Below are 18934 nucleotides of genomic sequence, written 5' to 3'. Positions count from 1 at the left end.
TTAAAATATCAATTCAATTGCAACCCATTATGCTGTGCTCAGAAAACCCATCTGGCTCCAAAGGCTGCTGCCACACGATGTGCTGCTGCTGTGAAGCCAAAGGCTTGATTCTGCCCTTGCTTGCACCACTCTACATCTCAAGGAATGGCACTGAAGTAGCTGAAAGTGCACCACCCCAGAGCAGGTGTGGGGAATGAGCCAGCCAGGTGCATGGCTACATCATGCACTCTTTCCAACTTGTTTTCTCAGTTTTGTTGCTACCCTCATTATCAAGGAGATGACATTCCAAGTCTGAAAAAAACCCCATCAAAACCAGAAAACTCCTATGGATTTTTTCCTCAAGAAGATGATTGTAATCCCTTTTCTTTCCTGCTGAATCACCATTCAAGGCAATTCCAGGCATTTCTGAGACAGCTCTTTAAAACAAAACTGACTCCATAGGAGTGGAAAGTAAAATCATGCTTTTTAAAGGAAATGCCAAGAAAAAGATATAAAATATTCATCACCTAGAAGAATCGCTTTGTACTGCAAACCATTTTAATGTGTATTGTGCTTGCAGGTGAAAAAACTCATGGCGTGCCTACGAGATCTGCTGGAACTACAGTGGGTCTGAAGAAAAGACATGGGAAGCCATTTTCAGTTTACTGTTGCATTGGACTCTCATTGTATGTTTTTTGCCTTCTGCTGAGCAAAACCAGCAAAGAGCCCAGTTACCTAAGAAAACAGTTATGTTTTGTTCTAAATGTAAGTAATAAGGATGACAAGCTGCTACTAGTGCCCAGAAAGTAAATGCTACCATGCCACTTAGGGTCAGGATCAAGAAGATCACCAGAACTCAATTTTTTATGGCTTTGGGGCATCTTACTTATTAAGCTTCATTACCAAGAATGACTAACCTAGGAGTTCAAAATGAGCTCTGAACGCCTTTCTGTGGCACGAGAGACCTGGGAAAGATCCAATTTAACTAGATGGTGCATGCACGAACAGCTCTTTCCTATCTATCCACCTTTCCAGTGATAATGAACCACTCAATACATTTTTCCACAGAGCGGGAAAGAGAATATGAGAGCGCCAAAGGCACTCGTTAAAACCTGAAAACAGCCTGAAGTTGCATAAGCTTTCCGAGGGCTTTGATGCAGGGGTGGCAGCAGATGGCTGAAGGAGGGGTACACCCCGTCGTTCACTTGCCCCTGTGACGGGGACAACAGCACGGCTCACGAAGCAGCCCCTGAGCTACTGCAGATTTTAGCACAGCATAAACAGTAAGCTGAGATGGGGGTTAGTTTATTTAATTTCTTAGACTGGAAACTGCAGCAAATCAGGAGGTTTTCCATGAGTCATTCGGTTGTCCCCGCCGCCGGGGACACGGCAGCAGCCTTGCTCGGAGCGATACGGCAGCTGGCAGAAGGGGCTTGCTGCTGATGATCTCTTCTACACGTGAGTCCCGAAAGCCCCGTGGCCCCGGTGCCCAGCACCTGCAGGATGCTCCCCATCAGTCCCTCGGCCACTCTCTGACCCTGCCACGGGGTTGCTGGGTCCTCCTGGTGACACTGGGTGGGTGCTCCAGGAGGGTGCTGCTGCCAGAGCTCCTGCAAAACCCCGTGACAGTCCCGGATGGCTGCTGGAGGGTGACAGGGAGGACTATTTGTGGCTGTACCAGGAAAGCCACACTGAGAGAGGATTCAGTTCATGCTTTTTACTCAGCTATGTGAGAATGGAAGAATTCCTCCGCACCTTGAAATGTCCACAGTGTGGGAAAGAGCATGCAGACGCAGTGCCTGTTAAATGCAGTGGACTGGGATCAATAGTGATTCAGTAGCCTTCATATCATGAGATTCTTCCTGCCCAGGCTATTTAACTCATGAGAGCACACTGGCCACCCATGCACAAACGATACGCTAAAGGCCCCAGTCAAAACTAAAACTAGAAATTCTCTCTTCAAGTGTAACACAAAAGCCATTAACAGTTTGTTTTTAAATTGAATTCATTATATACAGAGAACAGAATATAGTTTACCACTTTATTAACTGACACACTATGAGAAATAACACCCACAGGAAAAAAAAAAAAGGATTTGAAATTTATTTTCATTATAATTTAGTTAGGGAAACAAAAAACTAAGAAAATACATTTAATAGGTTTGTATCCCCATTAGGTTAGGTAGAGTGTCAAGCCTAACACAAGAGAGAGCTATTTAATACCTTTTTGTGAAACAATGGTCCTGTAAACCCCAGCCTAGTGAATAGTCTTTATTCATGAAAGCAGTTCCACTGGCTCCAGTGAGAAGGTGCCCCCAGGGGTGACCCTCCTGTGCCAGACAGGACCTTTCATTTGAGTATCACTGTAGCACTGGCTATTCATTGATACTTGCAAAACTCTGAGCACAAAGCAAGAATGCAATGCATTTTGTTTATATTTGCAGTTTGATACTCACCTAGTGTATGCACAACTGAAGAATACTAATAGTTATAATTTATGGATACTAATTTCCATAGGGAAGTTCATCACCTGTAGTATATCCTGTATAAAACTAAACGAACTTCATGTGAGACACATTTTAAAACATGCAGTCCCACTTTGACCTGCAACTTTCAGCTAAAATCACTCTCAACAGAAAGGATTACTTTTCTGGTAAATTTTGGCAAAAAAAGTAATTTTGCAGGTAGGCAAAAAGGTGCAAGATGAATAAGGGAAGTGATATATCGTGCACTAACAAAGAAAATGGCTGAGGAAATTTCAGATCTGTGTATTTGGAGTAAGGCTGGATGTTTACATTGGCTCCCTGACTGAAGCTTTAAAGGCCACTGCCTGATGAAGAATTCAAATTCTTATCTTTGCCGTATTGTGCAGTCTTTGGGTAAGACACAATCACGACTGCCATTTCTCACTGCTATATTAGACACAAGAGAGCTTTTTCTGTGCCAAGCATGCATCACTTTTTTCCCACCCCTGAACAAAAGTACCAGTCATAGAAAACACAGTAACCCAAAATGAAACTAGGAATCTGTTCTTTGGCAACTGTGCTTTTAGCACAACAAAAAGGGAGCAGAAGGATATGCCGCTAACTTTCTGACATTCCCCAACAGATAAAATTCAGTGTGTAGGCAATATATCACGCTCACAGAAACTAAATGCACTACTTTGTGTCTTGGGCTGTCTTTACCACTATCTATCTATTAGCAGCTTTGTGGAGCCACTATTTGTCCTGGTTTCAGCTGGGATAGAGTTGTCTTTCTAGTAGCTGGTACAGTGTTATGTCTTGGATTCAGTATGAGAAGAAAGTTGATAACCCACTGATGTTTTCAGTTGTTGCTAAGTAGTGTTTAGACTAAGTCAGGGATTTTTCAGCTTCTCATGCCCTGCCAGCAAGAAGGCTGGAGGGGCACAAGAAGTTGGGAGGGGACACAGCCAGGGCAGCTGACCCAAAGTGGCCAAAGGGGTATTCCATACCATGGGACATCATGTCTAGTATATAAACTGGGGGGAAGTTGACCAGAGGGAGCGGATTGCTGCTTGGGAACTGACTAGGCCTCGGTCAGCAGGTGGTGAGCAATTGGATTGTGCATCACTTGTTTTGTATATTCCAATCCTTTTATTATTGTTATTGCCATTTTATTATTGTTATTGCCATTTTATTATTGTTATTATTATAATTATTTTCTTCTTTTCTGTTCTATTAAACTGTTCTTATCTCAACCCACAAGTTTTACTTTTTTTTTTTTTCCCTGCACTTAAATGGAAAGAAGAAAAATGCTCACTAATATCTTCTCTGGTTGACTTTCAGAGGTTGAGGTTCTGTACAGTGGGTTTGTTATGGATGTCCTAAGAAACAACACCATCACTCTGCCAACTCCTTATCTTCCTGACAGTACCTGCCACGTTGCGTACATTGGTTCTTTTGCATAAAGTTGTATTGATGTATCATACCCAGATACATAAATGGACAGGGACAGGATATCTGGAAACAAGAATGCAGCAGTTGGCATAGGGACATTTATTACATCAAGGTATACAGGAAGAAAGCCAAAAAAAGTCGTAACTGATGAGAGCTGTAGTTCTGGTAGGTGATGCAGTTAGTGAAAGGATAGTGTCTAATGCATGGAAAACTGAATCAGTTAATGTAAGAAATAAGAGAACTATTGTTGCAATGAATCTGGGTATCAAAACACAGGAAACAGTCATGGGTAAAAGCATACATAAAGCACTACAGGGTTGCAAAGAGTACTAGAGGGTTACAGAAACATCATGGACTCATGATGATTCCCTGCACATAGGTACTGAAGGGGAGCTGGTATTCAGAAAAGATGACAATGATGGTAAAAGCAGTGTGTGTGAATGGAATGACAGACTGATGTTTCAGAAAGGGATCCCCGATAAAACAGATTCTGTTTGCATAGAAAATTACTTTGGGGAAAGACAGTGGGTAGTTCTGCTGTAGAATTCCAGAGTTATATTTGGATATGGATAGAGATGTTCAAACTGTTATTACAGGGAGAAATTCTGCAGAGAATTGTCTCATTATGGCAGACTCCAATTTCTCAGATACAGGCTGCAGAACAAACGCTACCGAAGGCAGCCTGGATATTCCGGAGTGTGACAACTGACAGATTTTCTGACAGAAAGCAGAGAGAGGCTTCTTTCTAAACTTAGTTGCAGAAAGTATTGAGGTTGTTATAGGACAGCTAATTGTAAAAAATAGCATCAGATGACATGAATGTCGGTTTAATCTAAATAAAATGGAGAGATAAACAAAAATAGATCTGTTGGTAAGTCTGTCTATCAGAATTTTAAAGAAATGAGTGAAGGCAGCAGAAGTTAATTGTTCAGGGACTTCTCTGCGGAGGAGACTTGGATTCTCTTTAAGGCAAAACACAGAAGAATTTCTGGAGCTTTTAAACCCTGCAAAGCAAAAAACTTCTAGAAAAAGCCTCAAAACCTACCTGTATGAAAACCCACCTCAAAAATGGTGCCTAGATGGAAATGGAAAAAGGATGATCAGCAATAAAGGATGTGCCTTATAGGTCAATTTTCAGTAAGGGCTCTTGAAACAAGGGCTCAAAGACACAGCCAGCTGATAGGAAATGAGAACAGAAAGGAAATCTGCATTACTGTGGATGGAAGCAAAACTCGAAGCTCCTTGTTTTCACCCAGTGCAACCAGAAAACCTCTGTTTCAGGATTCAGAAAAAGCCGGCGTATGAAATCCTGCTGCTGGTGAGAAGCATCTTAAGTAAGTCTCTCCATTCAGAACTGGTACCACGTGACTGGAAAAGAGGCAATCTGGTGCCTCTAGTAGAAGATAGCTAAGGCAGGTAAAGGAACTAGTTAAAGAAAGATACTGCAGGATTATGTTGAAATGCTATTGAAAAATTCTTGGGCTGGAGTAGGATTCCTATTACCTTTTTCAGTACTGATTACTCTTTAAACCAATCTTAGCTGAATATTTCTTTTAGTGACCTTGGTTTTAAAAAGTAATATACTAATAAGGTTTGGGGAGACATTATCAACATAGAAAAGGAGACTGATATGCGGAAAAATCAGGAGTACCTTGCAGGCTGGAAAAGTAGAAATGAGATGAAATTTCATTACATGCATGTAGTTACTAATAATTTTTTTTTTAATGTAATTGAACCCTCATCAGAGTAACATGACACCAGAAGAGCCGGTGTGTTTTAAAGGATCATGAAATAACTAGGATTAACCAGTGCAATGCCTGAGTCAACAGGGAATTACAATCCTAGATCACACCTAGTGAGATATTGCCATGAGAAATATGAGAGCTCTGGAGAAATGTAATCTGGAGTACTCTGTACAATCTTGGTCATCCATATTCACCAAAGATGAATTCGGACTGGAAATGATGAAGAGAAAGTCTATGAAGATAATAAAGAGAAGAGAATGCTGAGCCTCTCATGAGATGAGAGAACGAGCAGCAGAAGGAATGATTCTTACTTTCCCATCAAAGTGTCTCTCATTCCCTAATCCCATCTGTCTATCACAATAGTCCCACTGGGCAGGGGAGAGCAGTGCAGGATGGATGCTGGAAGGATGCATATTTGGACTGGCTGGTGGCTGGTGCCTAACAAAAAGAGTAACAGCTGAAGTCTGCCTGCTTTTCCCTTTAGTGGAGGCTCTTATTTGTCTTTTTTTCCTCTGACTTGGCTGCTTTTCTCACAACATTTAAAGAAACATAATTATCTTTGAGATGTTGGCTGCTCTTTTATATTTGGTTGAAATAGTGCAATGGATCACAAGTTCTTAAAAGTCAGGACTGAAGGACAGAAATGGACTATATCATCACATGAACCTCATTTCCTTAGGGAACAAGTGTAAAAACAGGGATGGTACAAGAATAAATAGGGACAGACTGCTGATGAAATTAAAAAGGCAGGACAGCAGCAGCAGGTCTTTATCAATCAGACAATTAAACTTCCAACTGGTATATTAGATACAAAGGGTATAACTAGTTTTAAGATTGTAATCAGGTTATGAAATGGATTATATGACATGATCGCCTTCAGGAGGTCCTCTCCCGTCCTATCAGAAACAAGGGTGTGCTAATATGATGGCTCCATCCTAATGAGTGCAAGATAACATTTTAAGACTTGCAAAGAGGCCTACAGATCAGTTTAAAAGTCATTTGCAGAAGACACATTTACTCTATAGTATATCATATTTGTTCATCCTTGTCACTGAAAATCTGTTTTGCCAAGTTGCAGGCAGAATCTGGGACTATTGCTTGCTCTGCTTTTCTTTCTCTCTGGAAAGGCTGGGCGCTGGACTGCAGTGGTGCAGAACCTTGACGGCACAGAGAAAAACAGTGGCAGCTTGCCCAGAACTCAAGTGCCGCACCTTATTTCCATACAAATATACATTGAATTGTATAAGATTTTACATCAGAATTCTTTTTTTTTATTTATTTAAAGAGCACTGCAAATGTAGGCAGCACTTTACAGAGAAATCCAAAATTGCTGTGAAGGTAACAAAAAAAGAAAAGCCATGTAAAAGCATAGCGTTGTGCTCACAAAAAAAAATGTACGAACTTAAATGAATTTCAGTTTATTGCACTGATATGAAAAGAGTTTGAATTCCTGATGCACGAGGATGAGCTTTGCCAGAGGATTTTTTAAGGAACTAGCTAACACATAATTTCCTTCTGCCAGATAAAGTTAGGACCTATCAGCCATGTCATAAACTGCTAGCAAGTCTCTGAACCTCTTGTTCAGCTCAGGCAGGAACAGCAATTCTTTTGGAGTAGAAGGACGGGAGAGCGATGCTTAGTGGCACTGTGAACTTTTGTATGCTGGCTGCGGTGTCAGCATATGAACAGCGTAGGAGTTTCCAACAGAGCTGGTAGAAAATGGGAAAATGGTTGGCCAGGGTGATTTCATGGAAATGCAGTTTCAGCAGAATGCAGCAGCTCTATGGGAGTGTGGTGACTTCAATGAAACTTGATGAATTTATAAATTGTTCTGAACTTCTCATTTTGCTTCTGCACTGCTGTCAGTCTATATTAAGAACTGCAGCTTTATATGATATAAACTTTGATTAGACTTTGATTAAACTTTGATAGAGACTTTGATTAATAGTACTGTATGGAGAAGCCAGAACAAACCCCCCAGGGGCTGATGAAGAAAAAAATGTCAAGTGCTGACTAGCCAGCATAATATGCAGTAAACCGGAATGAGAAGCTAATCTATAATTTAAACAATGTGTTAATTAATACAGCATAAATAATGAAATCTGTGGTAAAATCCAGGGAGCAATCTTGTCTATCTGCTCATCTTGGAGCAGCTAGAACACCATGCCCTTGAGTAAGAGGACAGTAACTGTATGCTAACAGAAAGGAGTCTCTTTCCAATCAGATGATCAGCAGGATTTTTTGCTTGCTTACTAATTTGAAGACGGGAAGTCTTTCTAAAATCAAATGGCATAGTGGGAAAATCAAAGGAAGTAAAAGGGGAATGCCAAGGGATGACTGCCAGTCTGCATGCATGATTCCAAAATGAGGTACCACAGAAAGGGACAGCCCTGACCTTCCCTACCCACCCTGATGCCATGTCCCCTAGTCCCTACCAGTCGTGTGACACCTCCCTGCCCCAGGGAGTCCAACCAGATCCTGCTGAGACTCAACCAAGTTAGCAATGGGGAAAATAAAAGTGTCCGAGGGACCCAGCGTACAGCCATGGCAATGCCAGTGATGCGATGGGAACATGCAGCTTGGGTGAGGTGCTGGCAGGACTTGCCATGATTAAATCAAAGATTTTCAGGGGCAGCCTTCAGGTAGGTTGGCTTCAAGTCATTGCGGAATAATGCCCCTGAGCCAATTTGCCAGTCCAGGTCTGTCATTTTGTCAGCCCTCAGACCTGTTGAGCCAGCAGAGCAAATGTGGTAAGATGTGGTCATTATGCTGGATGTCCAGAGACCCAACCAAGGAAGAGTCTCATAGCCTTTAGACTGATCTTACTGTGTCAGCAAATCTGCCTAATACTTAGTCTATGGCAGTTTGTTGTGGAAGTGTTTGTTTTTATAGCAAAGACTGTGAAACTACTTGCTTGTTTGCTAAATAGCTTGAAGGGTGGAGGCATTTTTAAGGGAATTACTTGCAGCCTTCTGAATTTATTGGGGTAATCCAATAATCCAAACACTTTCAACTCTGGTATTTTGGTTCCCTGTGACTTGGAGGTAGATCCAGTGCAGGACCTGGTTGCCCAGCCCTGGGAGCAGAACTGAAAACACAGGGCGAAGGGCCCGGGTCCAGGCGGTTGGTGTACATAGACTGGCACTGAGATCAGCTAGCCCGTCCTGGCCTTGAGGCTATTGCTGTTAGACTGTTTCTGGTAGCCAAACTAGCTCACCTGCAGATGGTTCAGACACTTCTGTCCGCATATATGCCCTTATGCAAACAGATGTATGCAGGATGAACATCAGTTGTTTCAGTGGACTTTCTGCCATTGCTACCCCCACATGCAGAGCTGCCTTATTTCTCATACAGTTCCCACCTAGAATAGGACTGGTGAAGCTACTGACTCCCACCATGAAGCTGCTTAGGACATGACTTTCCTACAGAGTAACTAAGGGAGAGAAAAAAATAAAAAAAAAAAGGCAAAAAAAAAGAAAAAAGCAATGCAGTTTGGAGGTGCTGCTGGCTCAGCAGAGAAGTTGCAAGAATGCTGCGCTCAGAGCACATAAAGAGAAAGGAAGGAAAACAGGCTCCCATGAGGAAAAGACTGAGGGATTACTTATTTTTGAGGCACATCTGTCTTCTAAAGAGTAGATATTTCTTCAAACTCAAAGGAACCACCAGGGTGGAAAAGGTAGAGGTAATAGGGGGGTTAGCACAGCTCCAGCTTAGTCCAGTATCATACTGAAGTTGTTTGTTTTCTTGAGGAATTAGCGTTGAGAAATCATCAGCTTCCCCCATAAGCTGTTTAATTTCTTCCACTCTGGGATGGACCTGGCTGCTGGTTGTAGGCAGAATAAGAAAGATCATTGCCTCTAATTGTGCCAGTTTTGATTAAATCTTAAAGAAGAATCAGATTTTTAGATAATAATTTAGATACTGTTTTATCAATACTCAGATTTCTCTGGGTGCCAACGCAGAAGAGAGATGCCAGTCCATAGTGATGATTTATGCACAAGCAATGTTCTGCTGCAGCAGTCACAGTACAGTGGTACACAATCCTTGCTAGAATTTTACATTGCAGTTTTTAAATTCATGTTTGGGGAGCCCAGGCAAGTGCTAAAGGATCCTTGTGGTACATCCTCTGGGCTTTTGAAGTGGTCCTCACTGCAGTGTATGGAAAACTGAGAGGGAAGGTTTTGCACACATTGCACAATATTTTTCTTCCTAGACATGTATGTGCATGCCTGTATGTATTTCTTACCTTGATTAGCAGGGCTTAAGGACTGAAATAAGAAATAATTCACACTTAGCCAACACCCATTATAAAACGGGGAATCTTCAGTCACACTGACAGCATTCTCCTGTTGGGAATGATGCTATTTTGGTGCATTTAGAATGGAAAATACACAATTTCATAAATAAAATATTTAACATTTTTTCTTGTGGTCATTAATGGCTTGATAATAGAAATACCCTGCTTATAGACCAAGACATTTCCAGTATCATTCATTTCCCATGCCAAATTTGTGGTTTGTGATGGAAGTATACTTTAAAGAACATGGACCAGAGATGGCACTTATTAATTGTCATGATAACTTTGTCCTGCGGGAAAGAGAACTAAAAGAACAATAATAAAAACCAAGTAGCATTCTCTAAACACAGAAAATCAATCCAATACTCTGTTTATTGATCCATGTTAGAAATCCCTGAAACAGGTTCAGTGAGTGGACAGCTAGCTGAAGCATATGCCTTATGGCTAGGCCTTTTAAAACACTCAGTTGCAGCATGATAACACTGAGAGCAACTATGCTGTCCTTATGCAGCCTCACAGCAAATCTACCATCCTATAGTGCAAGGCATTATCCTTAACATTTCTCCAAAAAAGGAGAGAGAACAGAAAAAGGATTTTCACAGCTGGCAATGTACTAAAACATATTAGCTTTCATCAGGGGAATATAATGGTACTACTGTTTAAGAAAATGCTACAACCTTGTTTAATTTTCTTAGTTTTTTTTTTTAAATGGAGCCTTTCCTCCTTGGCAGATGGGAGAAAATGGGGGAAGAGAGGATAAGTAAATATTTTCAGCTTTCTCAGCTGTAATCCATAATTATAGTTTTATTCCTTTCTGGGTTCTGATACCTAGATTTCACAGAGCTGATTGCAGGCTTCAGGAACCATTTTTGCCTTTTAAATTGAAGCATTTCAGGTTTTCTCTAATTAACAACCACTTGCAGGGTACATCACAGGCTTAGTGCCTACTCATCAGCCACATTTCTCGTAGACAGATCTGTTATTGCACAAAAATGAGGGCGAGAGGCCTTCTGTATTAATAGTTTATGAAGATAGCTAAATTACAGCTGACCATAAAGTATTCTGGCTATGTTCTTCTCCTAAACATCTCTCTGGAGTCTCTTTTTCTTGGGGGACAAAGCTTCTTGAAGTGATAATACCTTCTCCTGAATGATAATAGTTTGGATTGGCTGATGCCAGGCAGCATCCTTTTGAGAAATAGCTGCAGGAAGTGCTTAGGCAACCTTCTTTGTACAGAGCACCAAGTAATTAAAACAGAAACTTTGGCTTTCTTTTCCCCTTAAGGTGACAGAGTTTCAGATCTAAAGAAACAAAACCAAAAACCACAGGAAGCGGGACAGCTGTTATTAGACGTCAGTTCAAAGGGGAGGTAAATGAAAAGCCTCTGATTTATCCAGAGGAAACTGCCCAGGATCAAGGTCTTCACACAGTTACCCACTTTGTTCCCAGTCCTTTTTCACCTGATCAGTCTCACTGCACATTACTTATAATAAGCTAACTAGACCCAGAGCTTCTTAGAGCAAGGTGCTGTCATAGTTTTGTCTTGTACAGTGACAAGCCCATGAGCTGTTTCTTAAAAACAAATGGCAAACCCACTGCATTTCCTTCCTCCCTCTGTCCCTTTGCTCCTCCTCCTCTCCTCTCTGCCTCATGACATTTGTGTCACCTTTTGGATCCCAAGTTCTCATTCACCTCATTCCCTTGCCAATAATTTCTGCCCAGGTGCAGCCATAAGGCAAAACAATGGCGCAATACGAAAGGAAAATTGTCAGGTAACCAAAAGTAGCATCAAAAAAGCAGTAGAGAAGGTGATATTCTTATATCTGTATTGCTGACTGACAGCCCCTATGGCAGGATTTATGCATGCATTTACCATTTTAAAGAAGAAATCACACTTGGTGAAAGCATCAACCTTAGAAGGAAACCCAGAGCTTGAAGGAATGAATATTGTTGTAATGCTCAGGAGCTGACTTGTATTATTTCAGATAAACACGGCTGAGAACTGATGGACATGTATTCCATAGACACTGGCATTTTCTTCACAGAATAGCTGTTTTCTGCTGTGTTGTTTTCTGTTTTGCATAATACCATATGAACCTCATTACTGCAGTTTGGAGGGGTTTGAACATTCACAGAAAGAAGCACAGGGATAAGAGCAATAGTTTGATTGATGCAATTTTCACATTGGCCCACTGGATAATCAGAAGAGCTCTTCTATTACAAGGACATGCAGAAAGCAAAACATTATCAATCCTACCCACACCCCAGGGCCAATAAGAAAGGCTAAAAACCTCCAACAACACAGGCTTTCTTGACAGTCATTGTTAACCGCTTAATAGCAGCTAGCAGGCAAGATCTGCTCTTATGCCAGAAGTACAAGGCGCACAGCAGTTTGAAAGAAGGATAAATATGTATGTATAGAAATTACATCTTCCTAAAATCATAAAAACCCAAATAGATTAAATGAACCCCTACCTTGGAGAGCCTGGAGTGTACGAGTCTGTACAACAATACAGAGTTGCAGGACCAGCTGTGGTGCACTTTCCAGAAACGTGGCTAGCAAATGCAGCATACTCACATCTGCATACTCGTACACCATTTTCCAATAAAACCGCCATCTGTCATTCTCTCCACTCCGTCGACTCCGGATACCCAGGTATATTGTGTGGAAATACCTAGAAATAAAAGAGAGAGGTTATAGAAATGCAGAATGATATTTTGCAGGTAACACTTCTGCTTGAAAATAACCACCATTTTTTCAGTGTACTTCAAAATAACCACTGTTTATTTAAAAGGATTATCGTATTGCAATTTATAGTATTTGATGTGATAAGAGTGAACTAAACTGAAGACAAGACTTGCCCTCATAAAACCATTTAAAAAGCTTAGCATTGTCTTGTTAAATTGTATTCCTTTCAAGGACCCAGTCTTCTGAACTGAAATATAAGGGGGATGTATTGATTGTGTGGCCTCCCTCAGAGTTTTTTCAAATAATGTGGGGAAAAAAGGTGATTCTGCAATGGTCTCTACTCAGAACGTGAAAAAAACTGGTCTTTCTGCATGGCTTTATGAGGACTTGGAAGACCACCTGCACTGCAAGCCTGGGGTGGTCTTAGCCTGGGGCCCTGCTATGGCTGAACTCATAGTCCATCTTTTCCACCCGTCTAATGCATTGAATATCATATTTCAGATACTGCCAAACATATAGTGCTTTTTCTCATAGTTTGATTATTTTAGGAGGGAGAAGATGTAGCTGTGAGCTCCTATTTTAGGAGGAGCAGAGATCTGGCTGTGGGTTCCCTTGGTGATTAGAAGTGACTCACTACGATAGCTCCCGTGCAGCAGCAGCAGTAAGAAGCAGCAGGAGCCAGGAGCCCAACAGGCAGCAGTAACCAGCAGATGAGAGAAGTAATGGTCAGAAAGCACGTCAGCTCTGGTGGCCTGTGCAAGCGGGAGGAAAAACACCTGGCGACCGGCCAGTTAAAGAGATTTCAGTGGGTGCAGGAGCAATGAGTGGTTTTAGAAAGCAAGGGATGTCTTCTGATGGCCAAGCCACCTGGCTGCTGTGATGCTTTTCATGACCCTTGCAGAGCTTGCAGCGGTCTCCCATGACACACTTGTGTCACAGCACACCAACCACTCTGGGTGGCCTTTGATCTGCTCTATTATTCTAATCTCCTCTTTGTTATTCCGTGTCAGAAAGTCTAGGCTCCCACCTTGCTCCTACAATTTTAGTTCAAAACAAATTAAGGCTGGCTGAAAAAACAGTCTCACTTAACGAAAAATTCTGAAGATACTGTCTTGCATCCTACCAGAGTGCCCTGTTGGGCTACTAAGTGATGTGGATCTCTGGTTCTCTTTTTCTTGATGTATCTTTCACATCCTGGTCCTGAAAGCATTTCCTTATGATCTTTTAATATGTTTTCAGAGCACTTTTTTAAGAATGATATTATATTTTCTAGTAAGAAAAATTTTAGTAAATTTTAACCACTTCCAATATGAATTGTTTTAATTGGTTAAAATAAAACATTTCAGTATTTCTCCTCCTTTTCACAAGTTCTTGTTTTAAAACGCTTTTCATAACTGGTGGAGCATGGTGAATTGTCGAACCTCTTTTTATATAGGCTGCATGCAACCTTTCCTCCCTCTTCTGTTCAGTTGTAACTCTGAAGGTATCTCCTGCTGATGAGAAGATTTTTGGCCTATGACTGGCAAACAGCCCAAGAATCAGTTGCCCCCTTGAAGAATGACTGCTGTGCTTGTATCCAATGAACCCTTGTACCCAATGCACACGCCACTGCAGAGCAACAGTTTTACTCAGGTATATTCATCAAACAAAACCAGGGAGTAGCACAGAGAAACAGCTGAGAGGCCAGTTCTGAGCCTGCAGCATTTCTCTTGACAATGCATATCATAGCAATATAAAAGGAAAACACATTAAATTCACATTTAAATTAAAATCACACCAGGTGGCTTTGAATTTTATCAAAGTCCCATGTGGGAGTGAAGCAGCAATGAACTACTCAGAGACGGAGACCACAGAGGTGCAGTAAATGAGACACCGACCCCACCTCTCGTGCAAAACACTGAGCAGGTCTAGATGGGTCAGAGTATGATGGGGTAACGGGGGCTCTCTGGCATCCTCAGGGTTACATAAAGTGAAATTGCCCACTGTCCAGATCTGAAAGAAGCCACCCAGGTGGAAAGGCATCTTTTGTTGCGCAGTTCTGCTAATGGGTGTGTTGGACCCCCAGGATCTCAGTCACAATCAGTTTAATTGTTCCTAGCACAACAGGGACAGGTAGGGCTTGGATTTCCTTCTGCAGTTTGGTTTTTGGGTGAGGTTTGTTCGGCCTGCCTCACATGGCCTCCCAAGGGGCACACCTGGGAATATTGCACATGGGGGAAGGCAGACAGCATCTTCAGCATCCTTCTTTTGAGATATCACTAACCCTCGCTATAAATACCTAAAGTAGCTTTGGCTGCTGAGGGTTGTGCCAGGAGGCTCTAGCTCTGCCAGTGGAGCCATCTGCAACTTCAGTTCTACAGCATTTGTGCAAAAAATACTTTTCCTATTATGAAAATGACATGCTGTGCCAGGCAACGTCCCCTAGGGTTCTTTACCTGCTCTGCAGAGTGGTTGTGCATGGCAAATATGTTGTGATTAATGAACCCTTATGGAAATATTTCCTCTCCCATTGCACTTTATTGTGAAACACTGGCAGTGAGTTATTGGGGACTGGGGAATCATTGCTCTTTGTCTACTTAGCTCTGCAATTTAGACACGAGAGACAGAGGAGGAAGATACTTTCTCTTTTCACACACTGGGGACCAAATTTCAGCCTAGGGTGGTATTTTTTTTCTGTCCTATCAATTTTGGCCAAATTAATTGCAGGCTGAAATGAGCATTTACACACATAATTACTGTCACTGATTTATAGGCACAATCAGGTGATTAGACAGCTAAAAATTCTCATTTGCATCCACAATTAATTGCACCAGCAATTGATGTTAGGTGTGCAAATTAGCAGTTATTAAAATAAAAAGATGGTCTCATAAAATGCTTCATATATCAAAGGCACTTTTTTCCCCTAGTGAAATAGAAAGAAAAAAAATTGGGAGAAAGTGCTTATTTTGTTGTGATTTCCAAATATAGCTTAACACTGCAGTAATGACACATTCCATTTTATATATATATATGTGCATTATGTAATTGCATCTTAGACACCCTCACTGGAGTCCTATTGTCAGCAAATGCTATACAGACACACTGAGAGGTAGTTCCTGCCCTGAAGAGTTTTTATATGTTGGCCTTCTGGTATCATTTTCATGGAAACTCATATTTTTCTATGAGTCCAGGTTGTGGCTCTCATACACAGTTATTCCAGAACAATATAGGAAGAAGTAATAACAGCTCTGCATTGGAAAATATCTTAGGTTCATTGTAGGATAAACTGATGCCAATGAACCTGAAAGAACAGATGTGAATGTTATTATTTTGGTTGTGATTGCATCCAGAGGCCTCAGCTAAAGTCTTGTGCAGGTGCTGTACAAATATATGAAACTTGCCTATCCATTTCTCCAAAGAGCATTTAATTGACATGAAAAGAAATGACAAGGAGTGAAGAAGTGAGAGTTAGAGCACCAGAGGAAAAAAGGAAAAAAAGGAGGAATGAGAATTATGGTAACAATACTGCCATCTAGTAAAATAACTACTTCATCTAATAAGTCAAGATAGTCCACTGAAGTTTCTGATTTCACTAGAAAAGTGAAAAACAAATAAAAAACTCCACCACCCCTAAAAAATTCACAATTTCATAGCTCTCACATTTGTGGAGAAAAGCTTAGAAGTAACTTAGTTTCCTAAAGGTTTTACAGTTAGAAGACTATAAAATGTACTATGGAAAAGCAATATCAAACCTTATTATTTTAAAATGAAGCCAGACCACTGCTTGGATTGTCAACACTGATATAAACAAGCTTACTATTCAGAATGAAGACAACGGAGTAGGAAGCAATACTTCCTATACTGCTGATAATCAGATGGCAACATACATATTGTTATTTGAGACCTAATGTCTTTTTTACCCTCCGGAGGAAGTGTAGGATGCTTCAGCATTTAATTGTTTTAATTTATTTCAGTACATCACACAGCACAGTATACAGACCATTGATAAAACATAACCCTGAAGGATAGAATCTGAGACAAGATCGCAAGTGACATTCTTTTTCCATTATAGTAATGAGGGAAGGCAGTAAAGTAAAAAACAAACAGAAAGCAGGTTAGTCCATATGCTGCCCACAAGAAGTGTTCAAGATGCAAGACAAATAGAAGCAAAAAAATTACCTATATTTGTAGTTGTGGAAAACCTGCATTTCTGTTCTAGGGAAAGAGACATTCATTCTGATCAGACAGTGGCTCCCCAGTGTTTCCAAAATCAAGAGTCCTGATTTAGTTCCAGGGTTACATACCACTCTTGAGGATGGTCAGCATAGACTGAGATACCTATATTTGAAATACTTTTGGTGACACTTCAATTACATGATTAAAGCATGCCCAATTGTGCATTTAATTGAGATGCGGTAGTGTAATTATATGATAATACCAAATATTTATAGAGAGTGCTTTCTGAGTTTAAAGTGCTTTACAAACATTAATTGATTAACTGGGATGAATGTAAATAATCTCACAGGGTTCATTCCCCAGGAATTGGCAGCTGACCAACCTAATACCTTCCTACAGGAGTAGGTACTCAGCAGACGCAAATCCAGGTGAGATTTCATAAGCCCATGATGGGGATGAGTTGCCCCTTTCTTGTGTGCAGAAAAATCTCACTCCTTTCTCCCTCATTCTTAGGAACGTGATATTCTGTCCTGAATTTGTGGATAAAAAACCTTCTCCCCAGCTCTTGCTCCAGTACAAGGTAGGCAACGAGGCCCCCAGAATACTTTCCAAACGGGAGGCAATTCCTCAGAGTCAGATATTCTGGAAGAGAGAGTTGAGATGCCACTGGCTTTCGGGCTAAAGGTTTCCAACCTGACTACAGTTCATCTACTCTTTTATAAAAGGCCTTTCGTGAATATCCTGGTATCACTGAAACTGAAGGGGCTTTTGGCAGTGATTTAACAGAGCTTGGGTTTTTACCTAGTTTACTTCATAGTAGCTGGGTGTCATTTATGCCCATTACTTCTCTCTATGAAATGATTTCAGAAGCTGCTCCATTATGCTTCACAGACACTATTCTTTTTAGTACAGACAGTTGAGGCTTATAATAAGTGGCACAGAGAATCCAAATCCTGATTGCTGGTGGACGTGTTGCTCCCATGTGTGTGGGACTGAACTGTTCTTGCTGCACACAGTTTGCCTCAGTCAACGTCTTTCAATCTTCTGAGCTCCTCTGGGCTTCCCCTCCTGAAGTTTGCCATTTGCCCTTACCTTGTTTCTTCCAGCCTCACAATTTATTGCAATTCTTTGGCTACAAATTGAGATTTTGGAGATTAGGAAGAGTTATGTTCAGTTGCTTTTCATTTAGACAATGTGCACAAGTATGTGCATATGCAAGTGCAGGGCCATATGCAAGTCCAGTCTGACCATAGCTCTGAGCACTTCTCACTACAGATTTCCACCTTAATGAAACCATCCATCTGATGGCAATATACACAGCTCTAGAAAAAAGTTTTCAGTTTAAAAGTGTCAAAGACTACATTGCTACCATGTGCTTAATCTAAAAAGTCCTTAGGATGATACACATGAATGAGAGACCATTTGCATTCTTTGGAAAAATGAAAATGTTCTGATTTCATGCCTCATGTAGTCCATATTTATTAGAATTGCCTTAGTCAGTAGAGGACATTTGCTTATGTTACATAATCTACCAAAACATTTGCGAGAAGATCAGAAGTCGTTAATGGCTAGTTGTAGCAGTCCTAGACATTTATTCTGATGCCTAATTTACCCCTGTATCAAACAGTACATTAAACAATTTAGCCATATCATAAACAGTTGTTCTTTCTGTATTTGAGGTGTGGAGAATAAAAATCACTACTGCAGAGTTAAAAAACAGTAGAATAAACAGCAATTCAGATAAGTGGTATTTTCTTCTGTTGCTTAGTTACCAGAGAAAACTTAACTGTATTTGTATCTCAACAGTATTTGCCGTGTTAAATAACAACAGATTGTTCTATTTTGCTTCTTATGTGTCTTTTTATTAGGTGTGCCTGAAAACTTAGAAAAAAAAAGTTTCTCTAGCAGGAATACTTCCTTAACAGTGTGTGCTAACGCTTATTCTTTTTGTTCTGAAGAAACGGACAAATCCCTTCAGTTTTAATTCCTTTTTATAGGAAGGAACAAGCAGCCAACTTTTAATTTTCCAATCAAATTATTTTTTGGTGGGAGCGTTAAGGTTTAATGTGCAAAAGGAAACTGAAATGCATTCTGTAGCACAGCAGTGACAAAAGCTTGTCCAACCAAGCACAGTTCTGGCAATTTACCAGCAG

At 40.8% G+C, this 18934-nt stretch overlaps 1 protein-coding gene across 1 annotated transcript in view; it reads right to left on the bottom strand.

The window, feature by feature from the left end:
- The window catches only part of XKR4 (XK related 4), a 226850-nt gene that overhangs the window by 71227 nt on the left and 136689 nt on the right, over window positions 1–18934 (bottom strand). Inside the window, exon 2 of the mRNA XM_075023301.1 lies at window positions 12413–12612. Within this exon, the coding sequence (XP_074879402.1) occupies window positions 12413–12612 (200 nt within the window). The remainder of the gene's footprint in view (window positions 1–12412; window positions 12613–18934) is intronic.

This window comes from Buteo buteo, chromosome 3 (assembly GCF_964188355.1).
Source record: "Buteo buteo chromosome 3, bButBut1.hap1.1, whole genome shotgun sequence".
NCBI classification, from domain to species: Eukaryota; Metazoa; Chordata; class Aves; order Accipitriformes; family Accipitridae; genus Buteo; species Buteo buteo.
This window is presented reverse-complemented; position numbering and strand designations above follow the sequence as displayed.